At 42.7% G+C, this 27563-nt stretch overlaps 1 protein-coding gene across 1 annotated transcript in view; it reads left to right on the top strand.

Moving 5' to 3' along the window:
* The window catches only part of RAD51 (RAD51 recombinase), a 147786-nt gene that overhangs the window by 61409 nt on the left and 58814 nt on the right, over positions 1-27563 (top strand). Inside the window, exon 6 of the mRNA XM_069208568.1 lies at positions 24205-24299. Within this exon, the coding sequence (XP_069064669.1) occupies positions 24205-24299 (95 nt within the window). The remainder of the gene's footprint in view (positions 1-24204; positions 24300-27563) is intronic.

Below are 27563 nucleotides of genomic sequence, written 5' to 3'. Positions count from 1 at the left end.
AAAATACTCTGAGAAGATAAAGAGTGATAAAATTAGACTTCTTGGAAGACTGGGGCTCAAGTTGTAAAAGCTATCATAAATCTATCCCTATCTCCATGGCATGCTGTTTGAGTAATAAAACGAAGTTCAAGTTTTGCCAAGACTTGCACACTGGTGTATAGTGGTATATAGAGCATCACTGTGACATTCTAGCACGTTCTTTGCGTGTCAATGTGCATACCAGTCCTTTACTCAAACATGACAGTGCTGCTGTGGTGGGCGTCTGCAGTTTGCCTGTCCCAAAGAATCTTAGTCTGCATGGCTTGTAAGTCCCCATAACAAGGTGGTCACAAAAGCCATATTTTTCAGGGAGATTCTCATGCCTAAATATGTATAGCAGGGTTGGAGGTTATATCTTAGTTGCACTGTTCAGGGAAAAGGTCTGTCTTGATGTTTTTAATTTGCTAATGAACTTTGTGTTTTCGAAGATTTCCCAAATAAGATTGCAAAGTGTGCATTTGGCTTGGTTGTATCAGGTTTTGTGTAGATCAGTCAAGTTTAAAAAATAAAAATAGTGGGGGTTCTAACAAGAAGTATTTTTCCATTTTAACTAACATGCACTGTTCATTGCAGAAAAAAACTGCTGAATGGATTTACACTAAACTTCAAATAAAGCTGAGACTACTAAGAACAAACCGTTTGCAGTTTGGTGTAAATGCAGTCAGTAGTTTAATTAGATCTGCATTCAAAAATTTGTGTGGTGGTCTTGAATAGGTTAATTTTATGTATATCTGTATTGTTGATTTGCAGATTATCAATGTATCCAGGTCTGTGGAGAATCCCACAGTGAAGTTTTTGAAAAACAAAATTAATGTGTTTAATGAGAGAGCATTTCTTTCCGTCGTCAGTTTTGGAATCTGTGGATTTGAGCCAGATCTGGGTGATTGGAGTGGCTTGCAGTGAAAGAGACTCAGTATTTCAGTTGCATTCCTTACATACGTGATGTGCGGGATTCACAAATGATCTCAAATCTCATGTCACAAAAGAGAATTTGAGGGAGGAAGTAACAGTCATGGAGGATGTTTCGTAGGTGGTGTGCCAGAGATAGGTAGGTAGCATTTTTAAAAATGGCAAAAAATGTAATTTCATTGTGGGTTCTCACAAAGTATCCATGGATACTATCTCCACCATTTTGTGTGCCATGGAAATATCCGTGGATCTATGTTCAGTATAATACTCCTCCTTTCCCCTAAAAATCAGCAGTCGGTTAAGTAGCCTACATCCTGGTGCATAGCCATAGAAAGAAACTTTGCCTGACAGAATATTATCTGGTTTAGCGAATCAGCTGACCTCTGAGTGGGAGCATGCCACTTTTTTCAGCGCCACCTGACCGTTTCTTCTAGGATTTGGAACCTGGATTTGTTCAGGGTGCCAGGAATTGGTTCTCCCCTCCCCCCCCCCCCCTTAGTTAGGCAATTTGAAAAGAAAATGAAAAGCAGAAGCATCCTACAAAATTAAGGTGAGCTGCTGCAACACAGTATGATCAAAATTTATATCTGAAATGTACATTTTTCTACTTTTGAGTCTGTAATTTAAATTAATTTCAGGACAAGAACGTGAAAATGTCTAGTTTTTTGTTTTTTTAAATGCAAGTAGAACAACCTATACATATGCACGTTTGCACCGTATGATAATCTCACTTCATGATCCATATGTTTTATCTCAGCCCTCCAAATATAATACTGTTCCATGTCAATTCAGCCATCCGCAGCCTTTTTTGGAATGCTACAATACAGAACATATAGTTGAGCAATACTGTAGTGATTGTACAATGGGCCATCGTAGCTGTGTAACATTTGAATACAGTAGTAATGGCCAAGTCCAGCTATATCAAGTACAATACATAGTGTATTCACATTTAACAATACAACTGTGATACTGTAATACATATTACCAGATACAAACATGAAGAGAGGACAACTGCTGCATACCATCAGACAAGTCTACAACACTCAGCCGGCTTAGGCCCTGGAATGGCTAGCCGAACCCTATCTGCGGCTATGTAAGCAAATCGAACAAGGAGGAGTTGGGGGAGATCAGGCAACGAAATTCAGAGCCAACAAGCAAGGGGACATATCATCTGTCAGTCATACTCAGCCACCAATTCTCCACCACCACTTTACTTCCCAAACGGGCAAGTCAGTACTCGCACTTCGCTATTAGGGTTCATCTGCCGAGGTGTCCCCATCTTCCCCCAGTAGTCCTTCGATAATACCATGCCAGACTTCCATCTCGTTCTGTGTGTTCAACCGTACGTATTTTACGGAGGCGACCCTCCTCTGCAGTTTCACACTCAGTGAAGTCAGACAGCCACGCATCCTGTGTGGGAGGGGCCGCGTTTGCCCATAGGATTGCAATGCACCTCCTAGCCAAGGCAGGCCACAGCGGCGCAAATCTAAAAGCCATTTTGCGCCCCTTTTTTAGGAATTGGAAGGAGGCCCAGCAAGCAATGTCTCATTGTTAACCTAATTTTCAGAGCTGTCACCTCCCTCAATGTTCACACTATCTGGCGCCAAAAAGGTAGAATGGAGTTACATGTCCATGTGACGTGCTCAAAATTGGCTGAGGTTGTGCCACAATGAGCACATCCGTCAGAACGTGACTGAAACAGTCTGTGAAGGTGCGGTGGCATCAGATATGCTCTGTGGAAATAGTACAAGTGTGTCAGTTTAAATCTGGCATTGCTAGTCCCCTCCCGTACTAGTGAACAGGGCCTATTCCACCCCACGTCAGTAAGCGGAGATCCCAAGTCCGCCTCCCACATAGCTCTCGCCCCGGTTATATTTATATGTCTGTCACTTTTTAGGGCCTTGTAGGTGCAGGAGAGTAGACTCCGATGGCATCCTGGGTCTGTAAAGGCCGTCACGAGGTGGAATTCAGTGGGCTCTGCAAGAAAGGAGGTCCAGATCTCCCGAGCCGTACATGAGAGGCTAGCATATTGTAGGAATTTTCCCTGGTCAATTCCAAAGAGTGTCTCTGCATCCTCTCGCGTGACAAATGTGCCATTTTGGTATAAGTCACCAGCATTATTACATCCGCCTGCTTGCCATTTAGAAAAGTCTAGTACATCAGTGACCTAAGCAAAAGGGCGAATCCACCAGAGAAGAAGTAGACGCTCATATGGTGCCGTTCGCGACACCACTGCCCGCTCCCAAATCCGCAACACCTGGAATACTAGGAAGGGGGTTTCTCTCGGGAGCCTAGACCCGCACATAAGCAGGCCCAGTAATCGAGATATACATATATTACCCTCCAGCAATTCTCTTTCCCAGTTGGGATTATCACTGCACCACATGGCCGCATAATGCATCACGCACGCCATGTAGTACAGGTGGAGGTCGGGTAGCCCCAATCCCCTGTCAGCTATATCTAACTTCAATACCTCGAGACTGACTCTGCATCTCTTACCTGCCCGGACCAAGGACAGCAGGAGCTTTATCTGTCTGTTGAAACAGAGGAGAGGGCAGCTCACAAAACGAGTTTTGCATAACCTATAGGCATCTCGGGAGTAAAATCATTTTACTAAGTGCAATTCTGCCCATTACTGACAGAGGGAGGGTAATCCACACTTGAACAGAGGCTCGGAGGCCATCCATTACTCTACCCTTGTTCAATTCATATTGAAGTTGAGGGGAGTGGGCTATTTGCATGCCCAAGTACTGAAAGGATTCGGTCTCCCATGCCAACTCTACCTGCGATAGCGGAGTCGCCTCAACTTTTGCAATCCACGCCTTGGGATACAAGAGTCTTCTGATGATTAACCTGGAGGCCAGATATCCCTCCAAAGTCATCCACCATTTGAAATAGAAGTGGACTTGATTGTTCCGGGTTTACAGCAAACACCAGGGCATCATCTGCATATAGCAATACGATGTGAGTTCTGGTCCCCACCCTTATACCCCACCTTTTCAAGCCTGCTCTCAGTCGAATGGCCAGGGGCTCAATAGCCAACGTGAACAGTAACGGCGACCATGGGCAGCCCTGCTGTGTGTCCCTTTCAATATCAAAGGAGTCCGCTACTATCATCCCAGTGTGCACCTGCGGCGCTGAATATAGCAGCCTTACCCATGACAGGAAGTTTAAGCCAATGCCCATTCTACGTAGCACCTCCCACAGGTAGTCCCAGGACAAGGTGTTAAACGCCTTTTCAGTGTCAAGGGCTACTAGTGCAGCGTGGGCTGCAGAGTTGTGCTTCCCATGTATTACATGCGATAGCCTCCGCAGATTCATGTGGGTTCTCTTTCCCGGAATGAATCCACATCGAATCTCCCACACTAGAGATGTTACAACTTGCCGTAGGCTGGTTGCTAGTACTTTTGCAAGTATTTTTACATCAACGTTGAGCATAGACAATAGCCTATAGGAGCCAGGGTCCATCGGATCCTTCTTTGACTTCGGTATCATAATTATCAATGCTTTCCTCATGTGTGTTGGCAGCGAGCCCTCTCTGCGGGCCTCGCAGAATGTTTCCTGTAATTGGGGGAGAACCGTTGCAGAATATGCATGCTAAAACTCAGTTGGTATACTGGCAGGGCTGGGCGTCTTATCATGCATCATGGCCCTCAAGGCTTCCTGTAGCTCCTCTAGCGTTATTTCCCCCTCTGGCTTCTCAGTCTGTGCCTCAACAAGCCGGGAAATTCGAAGCTCCTCTAGATACCGGCGCATCTGGCAGCCATCTACGCTCTTCGGCGCAGTGTATATGTGTTTCAAGTGATCCCGCAAGAGTAGATTCACACACGCTTGTCCCAGATACCGGCCCCCTTGGGTGACAGGAACAGTGATGAGCTGCTGTTTACTCGACTCGGCTCTAAAAATAAAAAAAAAGATATTAAGTAGACAGGCAATCCCTTATTTCAAGCTTAATGGGTCTTGAAGAAAGGAAGAAACTAGGGAGATCTGTGCTTCACTTTATAAACAAGTTCATTTTTTAAAACATCTTGCTGCAAAGGTGTAAAAATATTATAGTGGCTTCAAACTTCAAAACATTTATTGACTTAACATGCAGCCCTTTTCAGTACAATTTATTATGTCAGTGCATTGAAAATGTTTAATTTAAAAGTGATAGTTTTCAAATTTGAATTTAGAAATATTGATTCTTTCCCCTAACCTGACAACAACGCCAATAGTGAATCAAAGAGACAGTCAGTTATGTGTACTTTTTGGGTGACCTGGATTCCTATTATACATGAACAGAATTATAGTTTATTAAATCAAACACAGAAGCAGGTTTTGTATAATGCACACCCTGAAATCATGTATTTTGAGGTCCTCATATGTGATTTTGAAGAAAAAGGAGGGTGAGTGAAAATAACCAACCGCCTATGATCACACAATTTGGGAAAGTGGGGAAGTAGGGATTAATCCCAGGTTTTCTGGTTTCACATAGTTCAATTCAGCCACTAGATGTACATCATTTGCTTAGCCTACACCTACTTTACTGCCAATCCCCCAACTCTGTTGCCCAACCGCCATCCCGCTGACCTCAATGCGGCCCTCGGGCACATCACAGACCAAGCTTTTTGGCCCCTGGGAAAAGGTTTGTGAGTACCCATGATCTAGCCTAATCCATATAGCTCCTATTCTTGTGTGCACCTCTCGTCAACCTGCCTCAGATACATCCCTGTTGGCCACTTGGCACTAGAGAGCAGCCAGAACGCCCTCCTGCTGCGTAAGCTCCTGCTCCACTTTTTTCCTAATACCATAGGATTTACCAAGGCTCTCACCTCTTACAACGACCTTTAGGGCCTTTCATTATGTGCCGGTTGCCCGGGTTATTGGCCAGTTCCCACTAAAATAGCCATTCAGCGCCATCTGTATGTCTTCCCTATATTCAGGGTCCCTGAGAAGTTCAAGCTGCATTCGCCACAGGGGAATCGCTGGCCTAGGTGCATGTGTCTCGCATTCTTACAACAGAGGGGCATTATCTGATATAAATCTCACCTGATAGGCAACACGACTAACATCCAGTGTGCCGACATTTGCCAGTAGGAACCCATCTAATCTGCTATACGCCCCATGTGTGGGCGTGCAACAGGAATATACTGTGGAGGCGGGAAGTAGTTCCCTCCATATTTCCACAAAGTGCAGGCTACTCATGACCTCGTAAAGTTTGGCTACTCATGACCTCGCAAAGTTTGGCTGTTGTATGTGGCTTAGTGCCCAGTTTTGGTGGGGTTCTAACTAAGGCGCTATCCAGGACACAGTTAAAGTCCCCCACCCAGATGACAGGCATTCCCGTGTAAGGTACTAATTCTTGTTGCAGTGTTTTAAAGAACTCTATATCATCCATTGGGGGCGTATACATTCAGGAGGCAGAGTTCGCGCCCTTCAAATTGTCCTTATATATAGCGGCTGTGTACGTCTGCTGTTAGGCTTTTTAACTGGAAAGGGACCCCGGGGCAAGCCAGACAGAGAACCCCCTAGCATAGGAGGAATATGTGGTTGAATACAACTGTCCCCGCCATTTTTTCTGTAGTTTCTGTGCTTTACTATCCATTCAATGTGTCTCCTGTAGGAGGGCAATGTGGGCACCTATTTGTATAAGGTAGGTGTGCACTTTAAAATGCTTTACAAATAAATTTAGCCCCCTTACATTCCATGTAACAATTTGCATTGGAGTACTCATCCTGAGCTATGTCATCCAACAGTCGCAGCTCCACTCCCTGACCACCCCATCCCATCCGTGTCCACCCCAGTCGTGTATGCTGGTCCAACACACCCTCAACAGTACAACTCCATGTCCTCTCTTCCTCACAGTGCAAACAGTATACAACATGTATAAAACTGAACTCCAACACTGAACCACATTCAACATCCCCATCCCTCCCCAAGTAAAGACCTCCCACAACTAGTGTCTACCCAAGCTGCATGTGCGCCCCACTATCCACTCTAGATTCCAGAGGAGAGGGAGAGTGAATCACTTCCCCCGCTCGATAGCAAGGAACTGTTCAAGATGGTGCAGTCAATGCACATGTAATTCTCCAAGGTCCCTCACACAACCATCCGAACCACGCACGCACTGCACCCAAATATAGTAACTTGTTACTGCAAAAGATCATAAACAACAAGAAGATACTGGGCGAGGCCAGCTGCGGCCAAAACAAGGGAGCACATGTTAGATCGCTCGCGCATCGTGGCCATCCTGAGTTCCCGCATCCCCCAGCACCGGTAGGCAGCGCGGTAAGAAAGAAGGGGGAAAGAGGAAGAGGATGGAGAGCAAGAAGAAGGGGTCAATATTTCCAAGCCTGGTAGGAGTCCAGTTCTATTAGTCATCTCAGCGTCTCTGTAATGACTCTCAGGTATCTGCAATGTCTGAGTCTGGGGTCAGGCCATCTTCACTGCGCAGTGATCCAGAGCCCAACAATGTCTCCGAAGTGACGGATTTCACTAATAGTCTGGCCTCCTCACGTTCCTGTCTCTTCCTTTCCAGACTTAGGGTGCCATCCGGGCACACCTTTACCCTGTCTCCTTGTCTGGTGTGGCAGCGCCTGTTATTCCTGTGTGCAGTGGCCTGCAAGTCGCTTGCCCCACAGTAGATCCACAGATCCAGAGCAAAATTGGAAAAAAACACCCATTGCATGCAACCCCATGAGGCGCATGCCCAAAGGCGGTGCACAGCTTGGTTTGGGTTGGGTGCACGTTTTAGGGTTCGCAACAGGGCCTGCCCTCAGGCCAGGCCCTGCAGCCGAACCCCGGGGCACATGGCCAAAGTAAGCTTCAGTGGAAATAATTAAATATATGTCCGATGGCATGTGTAGCTGCAGATACACATGCTGTGCATATCCCGCCATCTAGTGTTGGGCTCGGAGTGTTACAAGTTGTTTTTCTTCGACGAAGTCTTTTCGAGTCACGAGATCGAGGGACTCCTCCCATTTTGGCTCCATTGCGCATGGGCGTCGACTCCATCTTAGATTGTTTTCTTTCCGCCATCGGGTTCGGACGTGTTCCTCTACGCTCCGTGTTTATGTTCGGAAAATTAGTTAGATATTGGAAAAATTTGACGGTATTGTTTGCGTTCGGTATCGGGTTAGTTAACACAGATCGACACCGAATAGCTCCGGTGGCCCTTCGGGGTTTCGGTTCCCCGGCGGGGCCTGGTCGGCCCGACCACGTGCATCGACAAGACTAATGGAACGGACCCCATTCCGCTTCTGCCCTGAATGCCACAACAACTATCCACACAGGTCAACATTTGGTCTGTAATTTGTGTTTGTCTCCCGAACACAAAGAGGATACCTGTGAGGCCTGTCGAGCGTTTCGATCAAGGAAAACGCTAAGGGACCGGAGAGCGAGAAGACTTCAAATGGCGTCGGTGCCGTCAGGACACCAAGAAATGGAGGAAGAAGAAACCTTCTTCATTGCTAACTCGGACGAGGCCGAAACAGAACAGATGCCAAAAACCGTGAGTAAAACCGCCCCAGCCAAAACTCACGGTAAATTCATCAGAGCCCAGGGGACGCCACCGCCGGCAGGCCATGGCTTAACCCAAAAAATCTGTGACCGTCCATCGGCACCGAAAAAGGGCACGCATGTGTCAGTCATCCGACTCCGGTTGAGATACCGGCACAGGAAAGACTCGACCCCGAGACACCGGGTCAGAACAATCTCGACATCGAGATACCGAGACGACTCGGCACCGAGAGATCGGAACACCGAAACACAAAAAAGTGGCTTCGGAGCCGAAAAAGATGGTGGAAAAGGTTTCGATCCCGAAACATCCGGCTTCGGAGCCGAAAACAAGTTCCTGCACCGAGGAGCAAGGGCTTTCCACACAAATGCAAAGCAATAAATTCGGACAGGAACTAGAGGCAGGGGAGCCAGATTATACACAGAGAAGGCTCCATATCCAAAAGGAGACAGGGAAGATAAGAACTCTCCCTCCTATAAGGATGAAAAGGAAACTGGCTTTCCAAGAGAAGGATAAACCACCACAAGCAAAGGTGGCAAAACAAGTAACTCCGCCACCATCACCTCAACGCTCACCGCAATCATCAACAATCGCTAGCCCACCAATGGTGCAGTCTCCAACACACACAAGCATGAGCCAAGATGACCCAGATGCATGGGATCTTTATGATGCGCCTGTGTCAGATAACAGTCCTGTGCTTAATATGCCTTTTAATGGACAGCAGTTGTTTGGGCCGGAAGTGGACACTGCTATCGAAGTTGAAAAAATATACAGATACGGCCAAGGCCATGGGCGCGCTCTACTCCCCACAGAGCGGAGGCACTTTTAGGAAGACACAATTTAGAGGGGGGTTTCGGGCTCAAACAACAGAACCCTCAACTTCACAAACCAGGCCCACATACCAGAGCCAGTATCAGAGAGGAGGCTTTCGGGGACAATACAGAGGGGGATAGTTCCCTAAGACTAGAGGAAAGTTCCAAAGTCCCAAGACCCCTCAAAACAAACAGTGACTTCAGTGTCAAAAAATCCCCAACACGTAACACCAGTGGGGGGGAGACTAACAGATTTTTACCAAAATTGGGAGGAAATAACAACGGACTCGTGGGTCCTAGCCATCATCCAACATGGCTATTGCTTAGAATTCCTACAATTACCACCAAATGTGCCGCCAAAAACACACAACATGTCCAAACAACACCCGGATCTATTACAGATAGAAGTCCAAGCGTTGTTACAAAAAGAGGCAATAGAACTAGTACCCAGTCATCTAAAAGGGACAGGGGTTTACTCCCTGTACTTTCTCATACCCAAAAAGGACAAAACTTTAAGACCTATATTAGATCTCAGAACACTAGATCTTTACATCAAATCAGATCACTTTCACATGGTAACACTTCAAGACGTAATCCCCTTGCTCAAACAACAAGACTACATGACGACATTAGATCTCAAAGATGCGTACTTCCATATACCCATACATCCTTCACACAGGAAATACTTAAGGTTCGTATTCCAAGGAGTACATTACCAGTTCAAAGTGTTACCATTCGTAATAACAACAGCACCAAGGGTATTTACAAAATGCCTTGCAGTAGTAGCGGCACATATCAGAAGACAGCACATAGACGTATTCCCGTATCTAGACGATTGGTTAATCAAAACCAACACACAGAAACAGTGTCTTCAACACACAAAATACGTCATAGAAACCCTTCACAAACTAGGGTTCTCACTAAACTACCAAAAATCACACTTACAGCCGTGTCAAATACAACAATACTTAGGAGCAACAATCAACACAAAAAAAGGGATTGCCAGTCCAAGTCCACAAAGGGTACAAGCATTCCAAAACGTAATACAAAGCATGCACACAAACCAAAAGTATCAGGTAAAATTAGTGATGAAACTACTAGGCATGATGTCCTCATGCATAGCTATTGTCCCAAACGCAAGATTACACATGCAGCCCTTACAACAGTGCCTAGCAACACAATGGACACAAGCACAGAGTCAACTTCAGGATCTAGTGTTGATAGACCGCCAAACACACACCTCGCTTCAATGGTGGAATCCTGTAAATTTAAACCAAGGGCAGCCTTTCCAAGACCCAGTGCCTCAATACGTAATCACAACAGATGCTTCCATGGTAGGGTGGGGAGCACATCTCAACCAACACAGCATCCAGGGACAATAGGACACTCAGCAGAAACAACTTCACATAAATCAGCTAGAACTACTAGCAGTGTTTCTAGCGTTGAAAGCATTTCAACCGCTAATAACCCACAAACACATTCTTGTCAAAACAGACAACATGACAACAATGTATTACTTAACAAACAGGGAGGCACACACTCATCACAACTGTGTCTCTTAGGACAGAAGATTTGGCATTGGGCGATTCACATTCGCCTAATAGCGCAATACATCCCAGGAATTCAAAACCAATTGGCAGACAATCTCAGCCGAGATCACCAACAGATCCACGAATGGGAGTTTCATCCACAGATACTGCAAACCTACTTCCAAAAGTGGGGAACACCGCAAATAGACCTATTCGCAACAAAAGAAAACGCAAAATGGCAAAACTTCGCATCCAGGTACCCACAGCCTCACTCCAAAGGCAATGCGTTATGGATGAGTTGGTCAGGGATATTTGCTTACGCTTTTCCCCCTCTCCCACTCCTTCTGTATCTTGTAAACAAATTGAGTCAAAACAAACTCAAACTAATACTAATAGCACCAACTTGGGCACGACAACCTTGGTACACAACATTACTAGACCTGTCAGTAGTGCCTCATATCAAACTACCAAACAGACCAGATCTGTTAACTCAACACAAACAGCAGATCAGACACCCGAGTCCAGCATCGCTCAATCTAGCGATCTGGCTCCTGAAGTCTTCGAATTCGACACCTAGACCTTACACAAGAATGTATGGAGGTCATCAAACAGGCTAGAAAACCTACTACAAGACATAAATAAATGGAAACGATTTGTTTATTACTGTCAAAATAATCAAATTCAACCATTACACGCGTCCGCAAGAGACATTGTAAGCTACTTACTACACTTACAAAAATCTAACTTAGCTTTTTCGTCCATTATAATACATCTCACAGCAATTTCAGCGTATCTGCAAATTACACATTCAACTTCACTATTTAGAATCCCAGTCATAAAAGCATTTATGGAGGGTCTAAAAAGGATCATTCCACCAAGAACACCACCAATTCCTTTGTGGAACCTCAATATTGTATTAACGCGACTCATGGGTCCACCATTCGAACCTATGCACTCTTGTGAAATGCAATACTTAACCTGGAAAGTAGCCTTTCTAATAGCTATCACATCCCTCAGAAGAGTGAGTGAAATACAAGCCTTTACCGTACAAGAACCCTTTATACAAATACACAAACATAAAGTGGTTCTACGCACAAATCCCAAATTTTTGCCAAAAGTTATATCACCGTTCCACTTAAACCAAACTGTGGAACTCCCAGTGTTTTTTCCACAACCAGACTCTGTAGCTGAAATAGCATTACATACATCAGACATAAAAAGAGCTCTAATGTACTACATTGATAGAACTAAACAGTTTCGCAAAACAAAACAGTTGTTTGTAGCTTACCAAAAACCTCATACAGCGAATCCAATATCCAAACAAGGCATTGCCAGATGGATAGTTAAATGTATTCAAACCTGTTATGTTAAAGCTAAAAGAGAACTGCCTATTACACCGAAGGCACACTCCACTAGAAAGAAAGGCGCCACAATGGCCTTTCTAGGAAATATACCAATGACAGAAATATGTAAGGCAGCCACATGGTCTACGCCTCATACATTTACTAAACATTACTGCATGGATGTGTTAACAACACAACAAGCCACAGTAGGACAAGCAGTACTAAGAACATTATTTCAGACAACTTCAACTCCTACAGGCTAAACCACCGCTTTCGGGGAGATAACTGCTTACTAGTCTATGCACAGCATGTGTATCTGCAGCTACACATGCCATCGAGCGGAAAATGTCACTTACCCAGTGTACATCTGTTCGTGGCATGAGACGCTGCAGATTCACATGCGCCCTCCCCTGGAGCCTGTAGCCGTTATAAGTTGACTGAAATTAAACTTGTACATTTGAAAATTTGTAAATATAACACTTTTAGTCACATTATGTACATAAATACTTACTCCATTGCATGGGCATTATTACTATATACACAACTCCTACCTCACCCTCTGCGGGGAAAACAATCTAAGATGGAGTCGACGCCCATGCGCAATGGAGCCGAAATGGGAGGAGTCCCTCGATCTCGTGACTCGAAAAGACTTCTTCGAAGAAAAACAACTTGTAACACTCCGAGCGCAACACTAGATGGCGGGATATGCACAGCATGTGAATCTGCAGCGTCTCGTGCCACGAACAGATGTACACTGGGTGGTAAGTGACATTTTCCATATATATATATATATATATATATATATATATATATATATATATATATATATATATATATATATATATATATATATATATATATATATATATATATATATATATATATATATATATATATATATATATATATATATATATATATATATATATATACACTCTTTCCAAAGGGAGAACCAGGGCACCTCCGTATGCACTTCCGTGATCAAGGCTGATTGCCGAAACGTGTTGGATTTTGTTTGATTTGCTGTGAATAATCTCTGGAAGTGCATACGGAGGTGTCCTGGTTCTCCCTTTCGAACAAGGAAAGATTGCTGAGTAATATATGTCTGGGCGTCCCTGAGCCCAACCAGGACCGCTGTGATGTTGCGGCCGCATTATGGGGGCAATTTGTGTGTGTGTGTATATATATATATATATACTGTACTGATCAAACTGTCCTAACTTAGGCAGTGATTTAGAGTTTGGCAGACAGGTACTCCATCACAAAAATAACTGATAGCCTGCCCACCTTAATACAAGTCCATTAAATTTAATTGAACTTGTAGTACGATAGATGGGATATCTGTAACGTTTGTGACGGAGACCCTGTCTGTGCCAAATTCAGAATCCTGCTGTTAGCTCTGTAAAGACAGCAGTGCACATCCTTTCTTGTAAAATTACAGGCACAAGGGGGTAACTTAATGGTGAATTGCAGACAGAGTTAAAATCAAGGCTTTTATGCCATGCCAAAAAGTGTTTTTACGTAAACGCCTTTAGGATAGGATATTGCACCTCTTTGTCCTGAGTTGCAAAAGTTCAGAGCTGTGACATGAAAATCAGTCCTGGGTCAATCAACCGTGTTAAAAACAACAACAAAAAATATTATAGCTTAAGAGTTTAATAGTCTTCCGTATATAATTAGATTTGCCACTTTATGCTGTGCACACCAAAAAATATAAATGTTTCTTAGCTCACTCAAAGCAAAGTCATCCAGGCATTCTTTTCAGGTTTATGTATAGAAACTGGATATTTTAAATGTTTTCTCTGTCAGAAATTCTTCTAACTTTCTCTAGGGCATATCTACCTCTGTACTCTTGCACTTTGAGGAACGCACCAGTTCTTGAAGGATCATAAGTGAGGTCTTTTGGTGCATCTGTGCAGAACACCAGAGCTAATGTGTTCTTGTGCCAGTGGTGAGTGACATGCAGTTATGGAGTTGTGCCTCATGTTAAACGCTGCCAGAGCTCAGACAGGTGAGCCACACTGGTGTGGCTGCTCTGATGTGGAAGACACACATTGCAACACCTTGACCAGCATCTAGGTGCTGTCCTAGTTTTGTTCCTGTGCTGGGGTGATGTGGCATGACCCATAAGAAGCAGCAGGTCGGCGTGAGCAGCACCTACACGCGTGTTCACTGTCTCGCATACAAATGTTCAGGGTGTATCGGGTCAGATGAGCACCATCTATTCAGGGTCGGGTATTGGCTCGTAAGAGTGAAACAACTCCATCATATGTGAACCTGCAGTGCGCTAGATCAGTAGTTTCCAACCTGTGGTTCGGGGACCGGTGGTGGGCCGCGAAGCCTCCTAAAGGGGTCTGCAACTGCATAGAAAGTTAAATAATGTTAACAGACTATGTCCCCATCTCTCTGTAATGACTCGGGGGTGGAGGGGGGTGTCCCAGTATTCCAATAAAGATTCATTGGGGGTCCACAGAAGTCAAAATGTTGGGAACCACTGCGCTAGATATTAACAAAGAGAATGCAGTATCAGTTTTTGTTTTTTTGTTTTTTCTCTGCTGATTCACTGGTGAGTTCTGGCAAAGAAAATGCACAATGCGTTTGCCTAATATATTGTGTGTGACACTTGGTTGGACAGTGTAGCGCCATTTAAGGCCTCATTGTAAGGTCTGCACTATGTTACCATCTCGACAACAAAATAAAGATCCATCCTTAAAATGTACATGGGAGGAATCTGCTGATCCAAAGGTTTAGCCAAACCATCTAATCCTCTGCCACATTTTAGATCTGCATATCCTACATGTGATCTGTGGATTTAAAAATAGCTCACAGTGCCACTGTGGTGTGGCTGAAAGCTATGTGCAATTTCAGTTGTATTTCTAGGGTATGGAGCCTGAGTGCAGAGGCTAGCCAAAGGGCTCATGGCGATTTGGCACTAACTGCTGACAAAGACCACAGTAGGCACTCCGTTATGGGTTCTGTAGACATGTGGACCAGAGTACAAATCTAAGACTAAAAGTGAATGGGGAAGAAAGTTTACACAGTGGTTACCTTGAGTACCAGGGTTTTGTGCTGTGCACGTAGTGCGATGCACCTAAATAAAGGTGCTGCATCCAAACAGACATTGTACACATTATTTTGCTTGGCAAAAGGCTAACAGTTGTTATAAGAAATAATAAATCATTGACGGGAGAAAAAAGTTGCTAAAGCAAGTAAAAGTTGAGTTCTCTGAAACAAATAATATTTATTAGAAATATAGGAATTCTCCTTATAAATTTAACTTGAGAGGACATATTGGTTTCAATACAAACCCTAAGAAAACAACTTGATTGTGCCAGTTATAAACTTCACTTCCCTTCCTCTCAACGCCATCTTCCTTACCCCTCCAGCCAGTTGTGACTGGGGCAGTCTCGTCCAAGGGCTTCACGCATCCACCCAGTACACAGTCCTGTAACCTGATTGGTGTAGGACCGTGTAGCTCAGTGCCTGGCCGTAGGAACGCAGGTGCACTCACCCATGGAATGTGGGTATTTGTAGTAACACCTTTCTTCCACTGCACTGCTCATGATGTCAGATATGATTTACTTATATGGACGGAGGCACCTATCACAGAGTGTGCTAGAGCCAAGCCCTTGCACTAAATGATCCCAGTTGTTAGTCGTCTAGTACCCCACATTTTTTGGCCCAGCACCCACAATTCTGCACTAGTGCCATGATCTAAGCCTTGTAACTGACAATCCGGTCCTAACTGAGGTTTGCAGGTGGCGCACGCTCTCATTGACCGCCCATGTCCTGGGACATATACATTAAACAGTGGCAGCAGCTTACAGTTTTTCTGAAAGATAATTATAAATAGACTTATTTCCAGTTTAGGGATGTGTGGTGCCTACTTGAGTGAAGTTCCACTTTAGCGTCCAGACCCTGCTCTTTACCCCCTTCTGCATGTTGTTTGTTTCATATATGGAGAGTGATGTCGGGATTACTTGGTTATTGTGAGTTTATGTTGGGATCCATTTTGGATGGCCCTGGTAAAACCTAGCACACCATAGAGGTTGTGGTAGAACCTCTGCAGACAGTAAGTGTATTACTCATATTCCAGATTGGGAGGGTATAGCATCAGACACTGAAGTGTGGGAGGGTGTAGATAGGGTTACTTTAGCAATGCAGCTGCAACCTTTTTATGATAGCAAGGGCTGCTGCGTATCCCTTTGAGCACTGCCATTTGACTGATAATAGGTGTGGGTAAGAGGAGACTGGAGGGAGGGAGGGGGTTCTCTTGTTGTGCATAGGGAATCTTTTAGGCTGAGCCAAGCTCTTTGCCTCTCCTCCGAGAGCTACTCCAGAAGGCTGATGACAGCCAGAAGCAGAGTCTTCACACCTAATTATGGGTATGTTTTGGGTGCTCTGGTTTAGAGACCGCATAGTCACCAAATACTGTGACCACATTCACCTTCAACAAAGACTGTTGGCTCATCAGAAGAACAGGGATATTTCAAAGGGAAAAACATTCTGTCTGGAAAATCACTCAGTGGGGACCAAACTATCCCACTTGGTTCCTCTTTAATCATGAATAATTAAGGGAGTGTTTTGCAGAGACTTACTCGGATCCAGGACTTGTGTCTATGACTGCCATTACCTGCTAGGGAGAGTGGTTCGAAATGGGGGGGGGGGGGTATCTTTACCGGCCAATTGCAATACACATGCAGGACCTGTTTCTGCCAAAAGTGATTTGTACGGGAATTGGGGAATGGGGTGCGGTTGAAGGTCCTTATTGTCATGATTGTGGGCCCACCTTGGCCAGGGCTGCTAATCTGCTAGAGCTGCCCCACTCCTCTCCTGTCAGAAAAAGGAAGCAGAGCTGCTTTCGCACTTGTGCTGCTGTTGTCTGAGGGTCTCGCATTTGATTCCTGACCACCCAGTGCTTCAGGTAAACCAACAAAGTGAACTCTAACATTGACTCTGCCTCACACATTGATGTCCTGAGATACATTTGTAGTAGTAGGACATGACTGAACTAATCTATGGGATTCAGATGCACATACATTCCATATATTGCACCTGTGACATAATTTCACTTTGTGATATTCTGTGTGATTATAATCCTGTAGTTCCAAATTGGAACCATGTCCCTAATTGACCATACTTTGTATAGTATTGCGTTTTGGTGTGTAATAAAGTACTTCTCTTTTTCTGTTTAAAAAAAGAAACATTAAATTGTTGCATAACTATTTTACATTCTCGGTCTCAACCCTCCCCTCCCCCACTTCCCAAATAAACTCACTGAGAAAACTTTGACAGCTCAACCTTTCTAGCTTGAAAGTCAAGTGCACAAAGGGCCTACATGATGCTCAGTTTGCAGTGGCATAATTGGTTAGACCACATCTGTGGCAAAAGCCCTCAAACAAAATAGCTAAGGCCCAGATTCCTCTGCTTGCCCCATGTCCCTTGGATACAGTCTGACACCTCTGTTCGCTGATGGTGGGTGGTTTTCACCTCTGTTTGCTGATGGTTGGTAGTTCAGGGGCACGACCCACCATGCAGAACTATCCGATACTTCAGAGCAAGAACTCCAAGCCAGCCTCAAGCTGCAGGGTATACTTACTGTCCAGCTCCTTTGGGAGCAGACATATTGTAACCACTGGGAATATTTTTTTTCATCTAGAACCAGGAAATTTGCCACAGCTGCCATCAGTGGACTTCTATATCCCATTTATGACCCCTCATCTTCTCCCCACCCCTTCACTTGGCCAAACAGGACACACATATGTGACCACATAAGTATGAGGAACAGACCAAAACATGTCTATGTGTAGAACACTCTTAAGAACACACTTTATCATTGAGTTGTATGTCTGCATTCCTAGACTCCAGTGGCACCAAGCACCCAGACAGTTCTACAGATGCATGACCTTCCTGAAAAGTAGAGGCCATGGTGAATTTGGGAAGTGTAATGTGCACGTGCATTGATCTAACAAGTGGTCTGTTGAAGGTATTCAAAATGCAGGAGTAAAGGATATCAACTTTGTGTGCCCATGCTTGCAATAGTGAAAGTAGAGGTTGAGTATTGTTTAACGTAGACCTAATGACACTGATGTGCCCAAGATTTTAGTCAATACCAGTCTAGAGAAACGATGCCTATTTAGTGGTAAAACGTCTACAAATAGTTGCTTTTCCAAAGGTCCAAATGAACAACTGTGACAGATCCAACGTCAATGCATAAGCCTTGACGTGAAGTCAAGATGGCTCCAATACCTGCTATGTTTTGGCATACGCTGAGAAACCGGACTCTTACATGGGAAAGGTGCTTAGAGGAACAGGGAAACGTTTTGGGGACAACAATAACCTACTTTCTTATATCTGTAATGTAATGGACACTATTCACAGTAAACCCTTGAAAACGACAAACTCACAACCCCGAGCAGTCACACAGTGACCAAAGATGCCATCAAAAACAACATAATCAGGCTAACAAGCATATATTGGGCATGTTTGGCTGCATATACCAATTGAGTTTTGCACCAGTGCCTTCAAAATCGGTAATTAATTACCTCTAAGTTTGAATCATACTGGAAGATCCGAGCCTCTGCTTAATGAGCTTAACAGAGTCTTTGTTCATTTAAAGTGCTCCAGCACTTTCTAACAAGCGCCAGCCTCCGAGCACCATAATTGACACGTGTGGAAAAATTGTGTGAGGGAAAGGCAGTTAGTCATTGAAATCATTACCCGTGATGTACAAAACTGACATTGCTTGTGCTAAAGTCTTTGCTACCACTGCGCTGACCTGTTCAAGTTCTTTCGCCACAAGATGAAAAGAATTTGATCAGTCATTCTGAACAGTGAGGCTGAATTCCCTATTGATCAATCAATTCAACAAAAAACCCACGCAACACAGACTACATTCAGAACACCAAATGCTGTGAGAAAAAGACAACACTCAGCACTTCCAAGATACTTCAAAGACTGCATCAACACTTTGCCACTGACATTATAAAGCTGTAAGTGCATCCCTCCTGCAAAGCAGAAACCCAGAGGTCTTAAGGCATACTACAACAATCCAGTTAATGAAAACAGCCAATTCGCTCTCCAGTATGCTTCTCCTTGTAAAATTATGGAAGATGAGATTACATTTCTTTAATTTGGTAGACCTCAGCAACATCCAGCACCATTCAGTATTCAAGCTCTGCTGGTGTATTGTGAGTGCCTATCCCTGTTAGGGAAATGTAGACCTCCTTTCGTCTCTAGAACAGCTAGATCGTCTTATCCTACTTGAACTGTCAGCTGCTTACAACATTTTTGATCATGAATCTGTTAAACCTCCTAGAAGACTGGGCTGTGCTCAAAAGAACATTTATAAAGTAGAGCAAGCCCTTTATGACCAATCCTCTTAAAACAAGCATTTGCAATGCAGTATGTTTCACATTTGCTTGTTAGAGCTATTGACATTGTACATTCATAACTGGACTTTTTTTGCCACATAAATTAGTCAACGCTGCCTCATAATTTGTCTTTTCCTGCCACATATTTCCAGTGGCCCTGCATATAACTAAAGCTCTTCCATTCACAATTTTCCTCTATCTGCAGCCAAAAATGAAAATGTTGCCATTTAGCATCCTAATTCAAATCTGCCATACTAATTCCAATAGAATACCACTTTCACCATCCCAGCATCAGAGTTGCTGGCTGGCTAACACCACCCCACCCAAAAAAAGACACAAGACAGCCATGGAGGAGTAGCAAGATAAATAAACTAGAAGGAACACCCATACATATCAAGTGTGTTCAAACAGTCATAATGTAATAAGAATGTTAAGTTTGCCTGAATCATAGTCATAATTGCAATAGAGAGATTAATAAAAACATATACAGTTATCATGTCAACACAATAAAACCTTTATAAGAAATAAACATTTTGCATTAGACTGTAATGCTCAGAATAGCCCCTAGATGATACCACAATGAAAATAGCATTTGTAAGAAACCATGGTCATGTAACCATATGGTTAGCCCCTAGAGGACACAACCACATGGAAAAAAATGTCAGAAAGTAATGCACTGTAACCATAAATTTAGCCCCTGGCGGGCATAGCGCATTACACATTTCAGGGCCAGCAGGCCTATTGCAATGAAATGACAAACTACTCCCAGCTGTTAAACAAGGGTTACAACCATGAGAGCACTTAAAAAGACACTGACTGGTGGTAAGGGTTATTATTTTACTAACCTAGAGTGGGGACCCAGAGATGATACAGACATAGCACATTGTGGTGAACGCTTAAGGTGGTCCCATTGTCTTAGGACACCACAGGGTGTTATGAGCAAAAATATTTTATAAAAGTAATACCCTGCAAAGCATTATGGGGCACGTTTGCGTGCCTGTGAATATTGTAGTATGTTAACTAATGCTTAAAGCAACCCCTAGAAGACACCACAATAAAAATAGCACTTGTAAGAAACATGGTCATGTAACCATATAATTAGCCCCAGAGAGTATAACCACGTGAAAAGAGAATGGCAGAACATAGTGTAGTATAACCATATATTTAGCTCTTAAAGGGTGTAGTGGTTTACCCATATTGAGGGCTAGCAATCATATAACAAACAAGGCCCTTAAAACAAAATTACTGCGAGCTGCAAAACAAAAGTTCCAGCCATGAAAGAACTTAAAAAGACACTGAATGGTGGTATGTGTTATCATTTGGAGTCCCTACTAACCTTGTGTGGGGACCCAAAGATGATGTAGATAGAACACATTGTAGTGAATGTTTCGAAGGTGGTCCCATTTTCCTAGGACCACCGCAAGCTGAGTTATAAGCAGAAATGTTTTGTAAAAATGATGCCCTGCAAAGCATTGAGGCAAGTTTCCGTGCTGTGAATATTGTACTATGTCGATATGTTGACTGTAATGCTTAGGGCAGCCCCTAGAGGACACCACAATGAAAATAGCATTTGTAAGAAACATGGTCATGTTACTATATAGTTTACCCCTAGATGGCATAAGCACATCAAAAGAAAATTGCAGAAAGTAATGCAATGTAACCATATGTAGCACCCAGAGGGCGTAGTGCCTTACATATTTTCTGAGCTAACAGGCGTACTGCAGTGATATTACAAACAAGGCCCTTAAAACACAAACTATTCCCAGCTGTAAAACAAAAGTTCCAGCCAAAAAAGAGCTTAAACAGACACTGGATGGTGGGAGGGGTTATTATTTTGGGGTTCCCACTAACTTAGGGTGGGGGACCCAAAGATGTTGTAGACAGAGCACGTTGTCGTGAATGTTTTGGTGGTGGTCCCATTGTCCTAGGACTACCACAGGCCGAGTTACTAGCTAAAATGTTTTCTAAATGTAATGGCCTGCATAGCATTATGGGGCAAGTTTCCAGAGTACAGTGAGTATTGTAGTATCTGTTCTCCTGCTGTCGGGAGGGCCGCTTTGAGGATTTCTGTGTTTTTATCAATTACAAGTGTTTTTGTGAACGTTATGGAGTGTGAAGGGGTGAGGCAAAAGAAATGACTGTGATTAGGTAACAGTGTGAACAAATGTGATCAGCGCTCCAATAACGCCAATGGAGTTCCCGCTGCTGTTCTATGTGGTGTGCGCCATGGCTGCCATGTAGCAGGAAGGGGAGAGACAAAAGAAAAAAAATAATTTGCCCACACTGTAGTAAATCGGCAATCGTGCAATAATCTATGTAACAGGGTCCGTCTGCAAAATTGTAACGAAACCACCCCATGGCGAGACAAATGTAAAGCATTTACTAGTGACATCAAGGGATTTTTTTAAACACAAGTCAACGAACAAGTGAAAGTGATGGGCGTGGTTAGAAGGTCACAGAATACTTGCAACAGGTCCAAAAGCGCTTGCATGCTTGGCCTAACAAGTGAGAACCGCCATAGAGCAGCATCATCACATTTTATGTCATCTGTCAAGGTTCACTTGTTTTGCTTCTATTCAGTATACACACATCACTCCTGATGGAAGTCATTGCAAAACATCAGCTACGTTTCCACTAACTGGAGCATCTTGTAAATAAATTAAGAGAACATAATCACTATGATACTAACTCTGAGTAAAGTGGTAGTCCTCTTAAATATTGACCAACATGAGTACGTAGGGCACTTTAATATTTTCTCTTTGGTTGGAACTTTGCCACAAACCAGTGAACTCCTGGGGGCGAATAACCCCTCAAACCACTATCACCTGAAGGGCTTGTTTCCCTCCCTAATGAATGTTTTTTGCCATTCTCCATTTAGTGAACAGGCAATGAAATTTAGTTTTTCCTTCTAAACGAATCCTGAAACAGCTCCCCAAGTTACAGAGAGCCTTCCATACATACACTGGGTTAATCACTCTATTAGGTGCCATGTTGTCTTTAGGTCAAAACTGCTGAATAACCCTTGATCAGCATCCCCTACTCTGCTGCTCCTCTTATCTTCCTTTCAAAACTATTGTGCGAAACGTGAACTGTCTTAATACCATTCCAGATTTTCCCTTAGCTAGAACAATACCAACACGTTTTCATTTTGAAATGTATCCATTATTTTATCATTTTGTAACTTCTTGAATTTCTCTAATTTTCTAACCCTGTGCTTTGACAAAATAATTTTTGTTTTGCTTGTTCTTCTTTTTGGAAAACTATTTCCGAGTTCTTTTTATTTCTCCTCATCCCCTGTGAATATTGGGCATTTCAATGGATAGTCCCATTCCTACTGCACAGTTTACCTATAGGAGGCTTGGAAAGTGTGTGAAAGTAAAGCAATTGTCAGTGGATACTACAAAATTATGGCTCTGCAGGTTTTCACTACGTGGTGCACACCCCTTGTTCTGGAACATCTGCTTCCTTTCCAAGTCCTACATATTCTGTGGACCTGGTAGAAATTCTACAGTTGTACCATTTCTTGTATATACATTTTCAGTTCTTGATTTGATTCTCGAGATTGTTAATTCTTTGTAAAGATGCTATGCTTCTTGCTGTCTGTGATACCTGCAAAAGGAAAATGTTTTGAGAATCGGCACCAAAAGAAATCCAACTACACAGCAAATCGACCCTTACGTTTATACAGCAGCATCCATATTTGAACTAGCATGGCTCTCATAAATGTATTATCCAGAAACACTGCAGAATTTCATTGTTGTCCACCGATAGCTTCCTGCCTATGCACTGTACCTGTCATTTACATTTTTTGATTATCTGCCAGTTGGACAATGTAAAAAGCAAAATATTGTAATAAGGAAATTATCTTTGTGGTTAATTCTTGCCCCCCCTCCATTCCTGGCTGACGTGTATGTTCGTTCGTGTTCGTTTCAAGTCTGTCTTCTCCCTAAATTGTATCGTTTTGAAATGCTGCTGAACCACTACATCGAACGATCATGAGATGGGAAGCCGTTCAGGAGGGTTCGTTAATAAGGCCGCCCGATGACAGAAAGGGGGGGGAATAACTGTAAAAATAATCTTTTCATCCATTTTTCTTTTTGCAAATAGTTTTATAGTCAGACTTGCATGGGTAAATGGAAAAGTCCATACAAACAAGGGATAGGTCGCCATTTTGTAATAAATAATTTTTCGACACACCAATACCTGAGTGCACTACTCTATGGTGACTCTGAATTCAAAATACCATCATATTTGTTTTATTTTTCCTCATGCTTTTATGATTTGCTTATGTTTAGTTTGCATAATTTCTTTTGGGTCTTGCTCCTTTCTGGTAAATGAGAAAAATGTTGATTTGGTGTTTGATAGGGAGCTTTTTCCAAAAACAGCTTCTACACTGTGCAGACATTTTTAAAATTATCATCTGGACTACCGTTGCAAATGAGCAAAGGATTGACAATCATTCCTGCTGCTGTAGCATAGTAATATTAAATAGTCTTTAAAGCTTGTTCGGACTAAAAGGAGCACTGTATCAAGGGCTAATTCTTTTATAAGTTTTGATTTGTATCTTAGTTTCACACAAATGAAAGAATATTGTTGCATTATAGTAGTGAAAAGGCTCAAATTTTCGTTACAAAAAGTTTTTTTTTAAATTATTTCTGTGATGAAGTATTAACTCTTACATGTTTTTGCATTCCTTTCTAGCTCCCAATTGACCGAGGTGGTGGCGAAGGAAAGGCAATGTACATTGACACAGAAGGAACTTTTCGACCCGAGCGTTTGCTTGCTGTGGCGGAGAGGTTTGTGGCGTTAGATAGGCTTGCTTACAAATGTTTATGTATCATTAGGTCTTGCAAGCCTTCTAATCGGACAATACTGCTCTTGCCCTTTTTTGTGGAACATATTTTATTAGCTCCCAATCTAGGGCAGATAATTCTGAGGTGAGTTGTGGCATAGACATATGCACATCATCACCTACCTTCTACTTCTTCATATTCGGCTTTTATCTAAATTCCTAAAAAAATAAAAATAAATTTGAGCCTATGATAGATCCCGAAATACTTTTTTATAATGTTTACATTTCAAAATTAAAAACGATTTTGACTAGAAAACAACACTATGACTACTACATTGTCTTTTTTTTTTTTTGTGAAAAAATGCAATTAGTCTCGTCAGTTTATTTTAAACACCAGTAAAAAATACTCTAATCAACAAGACAAAAAAAAAGAAATTGGGAAATGGTACTTATTTACTAATTGCATTATCTGCTGCCGCTACACTTCAAACTTTGGCTGCCGCTTTAAAAATTGCAGTCTGTCACGCACGAGAAGATTCAAGAAACAGTTGTTTCTACACTCATTGAGCAAGGCTGCCACAGCACTGCTAGCCTTCTGAAAAGCATTTTTTGGACTTAAAAACTGCTTTAAAAAAAAAAAAATTAGGGCTTCTATCAACATCTCCTTTTAACATCTGTGAATGTTTTCTTACCATTAAAGGTATTTTCTGATGGTTGAGGGGCCACTTCTACAGGGTAATGTTTGCAATTGGTGGTTGGGGGTGAAAGGAACACGTCCCCATATGCTGGGTTTGACCTCTGTACCTCTCCATCATTTCCACACAGGGTTCTTGACATTGCGCATTTCTTTTGAGAGTTTCGGAGCATGTTACATCCACATTGAGGTGTCCTCAGATGTTGACGATTTCTCCATCAATCAGTGTGTTGTCTTCTGTAGCTTTGTTGTTGACTCTACAGTTTTGCATATCAATTTCCAAAACATCGTTAGCAATCAAATATATGCCCTCATTTACTGATCCAAACAAGTTCTCAGCATTGTAAGATGACCGTGAATCTCGCCTATTCCTGAACTCGCCCACTATCTAAGAAGTATTTGGAGAAGCTGGTGAATCAGAACTTTCCTGCAAGTAATTCTACTACCTTACATTCTTTACCTGGGTTACAGTTCACATCTATTTGATGCACATTTTACTACTATTACTGCTTACGGCAAATGCCCTTCTGAAGCGTATTTTCCCATAAATTCACGTGGTTTAATATTTCTTAGAAGATCATAGAAAAGGTGACCCTATAACCCCTGCCTCCCGACCCAACCCCAGTTGCCTTGCTCATTGTGGGAAAAGGAATACAGGATTCCCAAAGTTAATAGGTCCGCAGTTAGAGCCTGTACTCAAAGTGCTTCTCCAACATCACAGGCCCGCTATCAAACTGCATTTTTTTTAGTACAGAAGTAGTACTACAGTAGTTCTACCTATCTACTACAATTCTATTTACTAACCTCCACCACTCCTGTCTTTTCTGTGTGCAGCTCTCCACTGTGTGTGTGGAGATCTCCACACACAGTCCCGCAAGAGTGTCCCAACATAGTAGTGAAGTAGGTCCAGGACCTTTCATGGCCACTCAAGTACTGCAGCACACTCCCATAGAAAGCAGTGGAGGCTAAAGTATATGGACCAAAGTAAATAAATATTACTATTACTAGAATATTTTCTTTAGTTACTTAAAGATTATGAGATAATATAATTTTCACTATACTTTTCCATAGGGAGATCTCCAACATTGTGGTGAAGGTCTCCACCTATGTGTGGGCAAAGGTTATGAGTAGGAACTTGTAAATACTGGTGTAGGAGGCTCCACCATCGGATGGAGACATGTTTGTTTGCACCTCAGAATAACCTTATTTACAGAAATGGTGAATAGCAAGAAAGTGTAAACTTATTATTATGTGCAGTAGTGCTTTTACATGTGGATACATTTATATTTCTACATTTAGCTTTGTGAATTGGCCCTTTATTTTGAAAAGTGAATTTCCATCAGGCTGTCACTTCATTTAGGAGATTTCCAGCTTTGTTTGCCCATGAATCTTACTTGGTCTGTTATTTTAACGAGATGCCTCTTTGAAGTCACCTTAGTTTCCTGTTGATAGCCACATATTATTTCAGTGTTAATGAGACATACAATGTTTCTGTTTTTTTACCATGAACCTATCTTTTCAGTATGAAAGTTGCGTAGGTTCTTAAAATATCACCACTTGGGCAGATCCACAGTCCTATTAAAATGTTAATGAAGGAGTTGAATTGCTCTAAACCCTTCAAGATGTACTCATAATCCTTCACCTGCTTTTATGCTTGATCATCTCAACACTCCCAAAAGTGTTGTGTTCAGTCTGTACAATAACACTGAACACTGGTCTGTTTTATCCACGCTCAATTTCTATAAACAAACCCATCTCGGTTAAAAGGTTGCTGCTCACTGCTATTGTCAGCACCACTTACTTGCTGTATATTTAACAATTTAATAAAATGTGTGTAATTGATAATGATTTGTGGTTTGAAAACAGAACTACAGTGCTTTTAAAAGTGTTCAACCACCAACTGTTGAATGGCACCCCCTGGGAACATCTCCATATTTTCACTGAAGAGTTTTTACTGTTTCCTTTTGCTAATACGTTTGGAAAATGTTGCAGTATAGGGTTACACTGTACCATATTCCATGCTTTCACATTAGTGCACTGCACACCTCAAAATGCACAGTTCCATTTTCTGCAGTAACACCCTGTTGTTGGAAACTTAAAGGCATTTCAAATGCATTCCTGAAGATTCCAAGACTGAAGGAGCTCAACACATTAATTGAAAATCATGACAGTCCTCAACTAATGTGTCCAGTGCATCTTCAGTACTGGGATGGCTTACACAGCTCTCCCACATCTAAATGTTATATAGCTTTGCCATTATGCTGCCTTCCTGAAGTGCAGCAACTCTCCGGCACCGTTTTACATTATGCTTTTTCAATAGAGGAAGTCTGTAGACTTCCACACAAACATGCATTTCAGATCTCTAGTACCAGGACCTTATGTAGCCATTTCAACATTGGGGGCCTAACTACAGCTCTGATTCTCCTAGTTCTCCTACGTTTCCATCTGAGGCTTCCTCTGCATTATAGTCCACATAATGTTCTACCAGTGCTTCTCAGCAGTATAGAATAGCACTGCCAGCTATCACAGTACCACACAGCACAGAGCTCTGTCAATATACTTTAATCCTGTGAT

Source organism: Pleurodeles waltl, chromosome 9 (genome assembly GCF_031143425.1).
Source record: "Pleurodeles waltl isolate 20211129_DDA chromosome 9, aPleWal1.hap1.20221129, whole genome shotgun sequence".
Taxonomy (NCBI): Eukaryota; Metazoa; Chordata; class Amphibia; order Caudata; family Salamandridae; genus Pleurodeles; species Pleurodeles waltl.
This window is presented reverse-complemented; position numbering and strand designations above follow the sequence as displayed.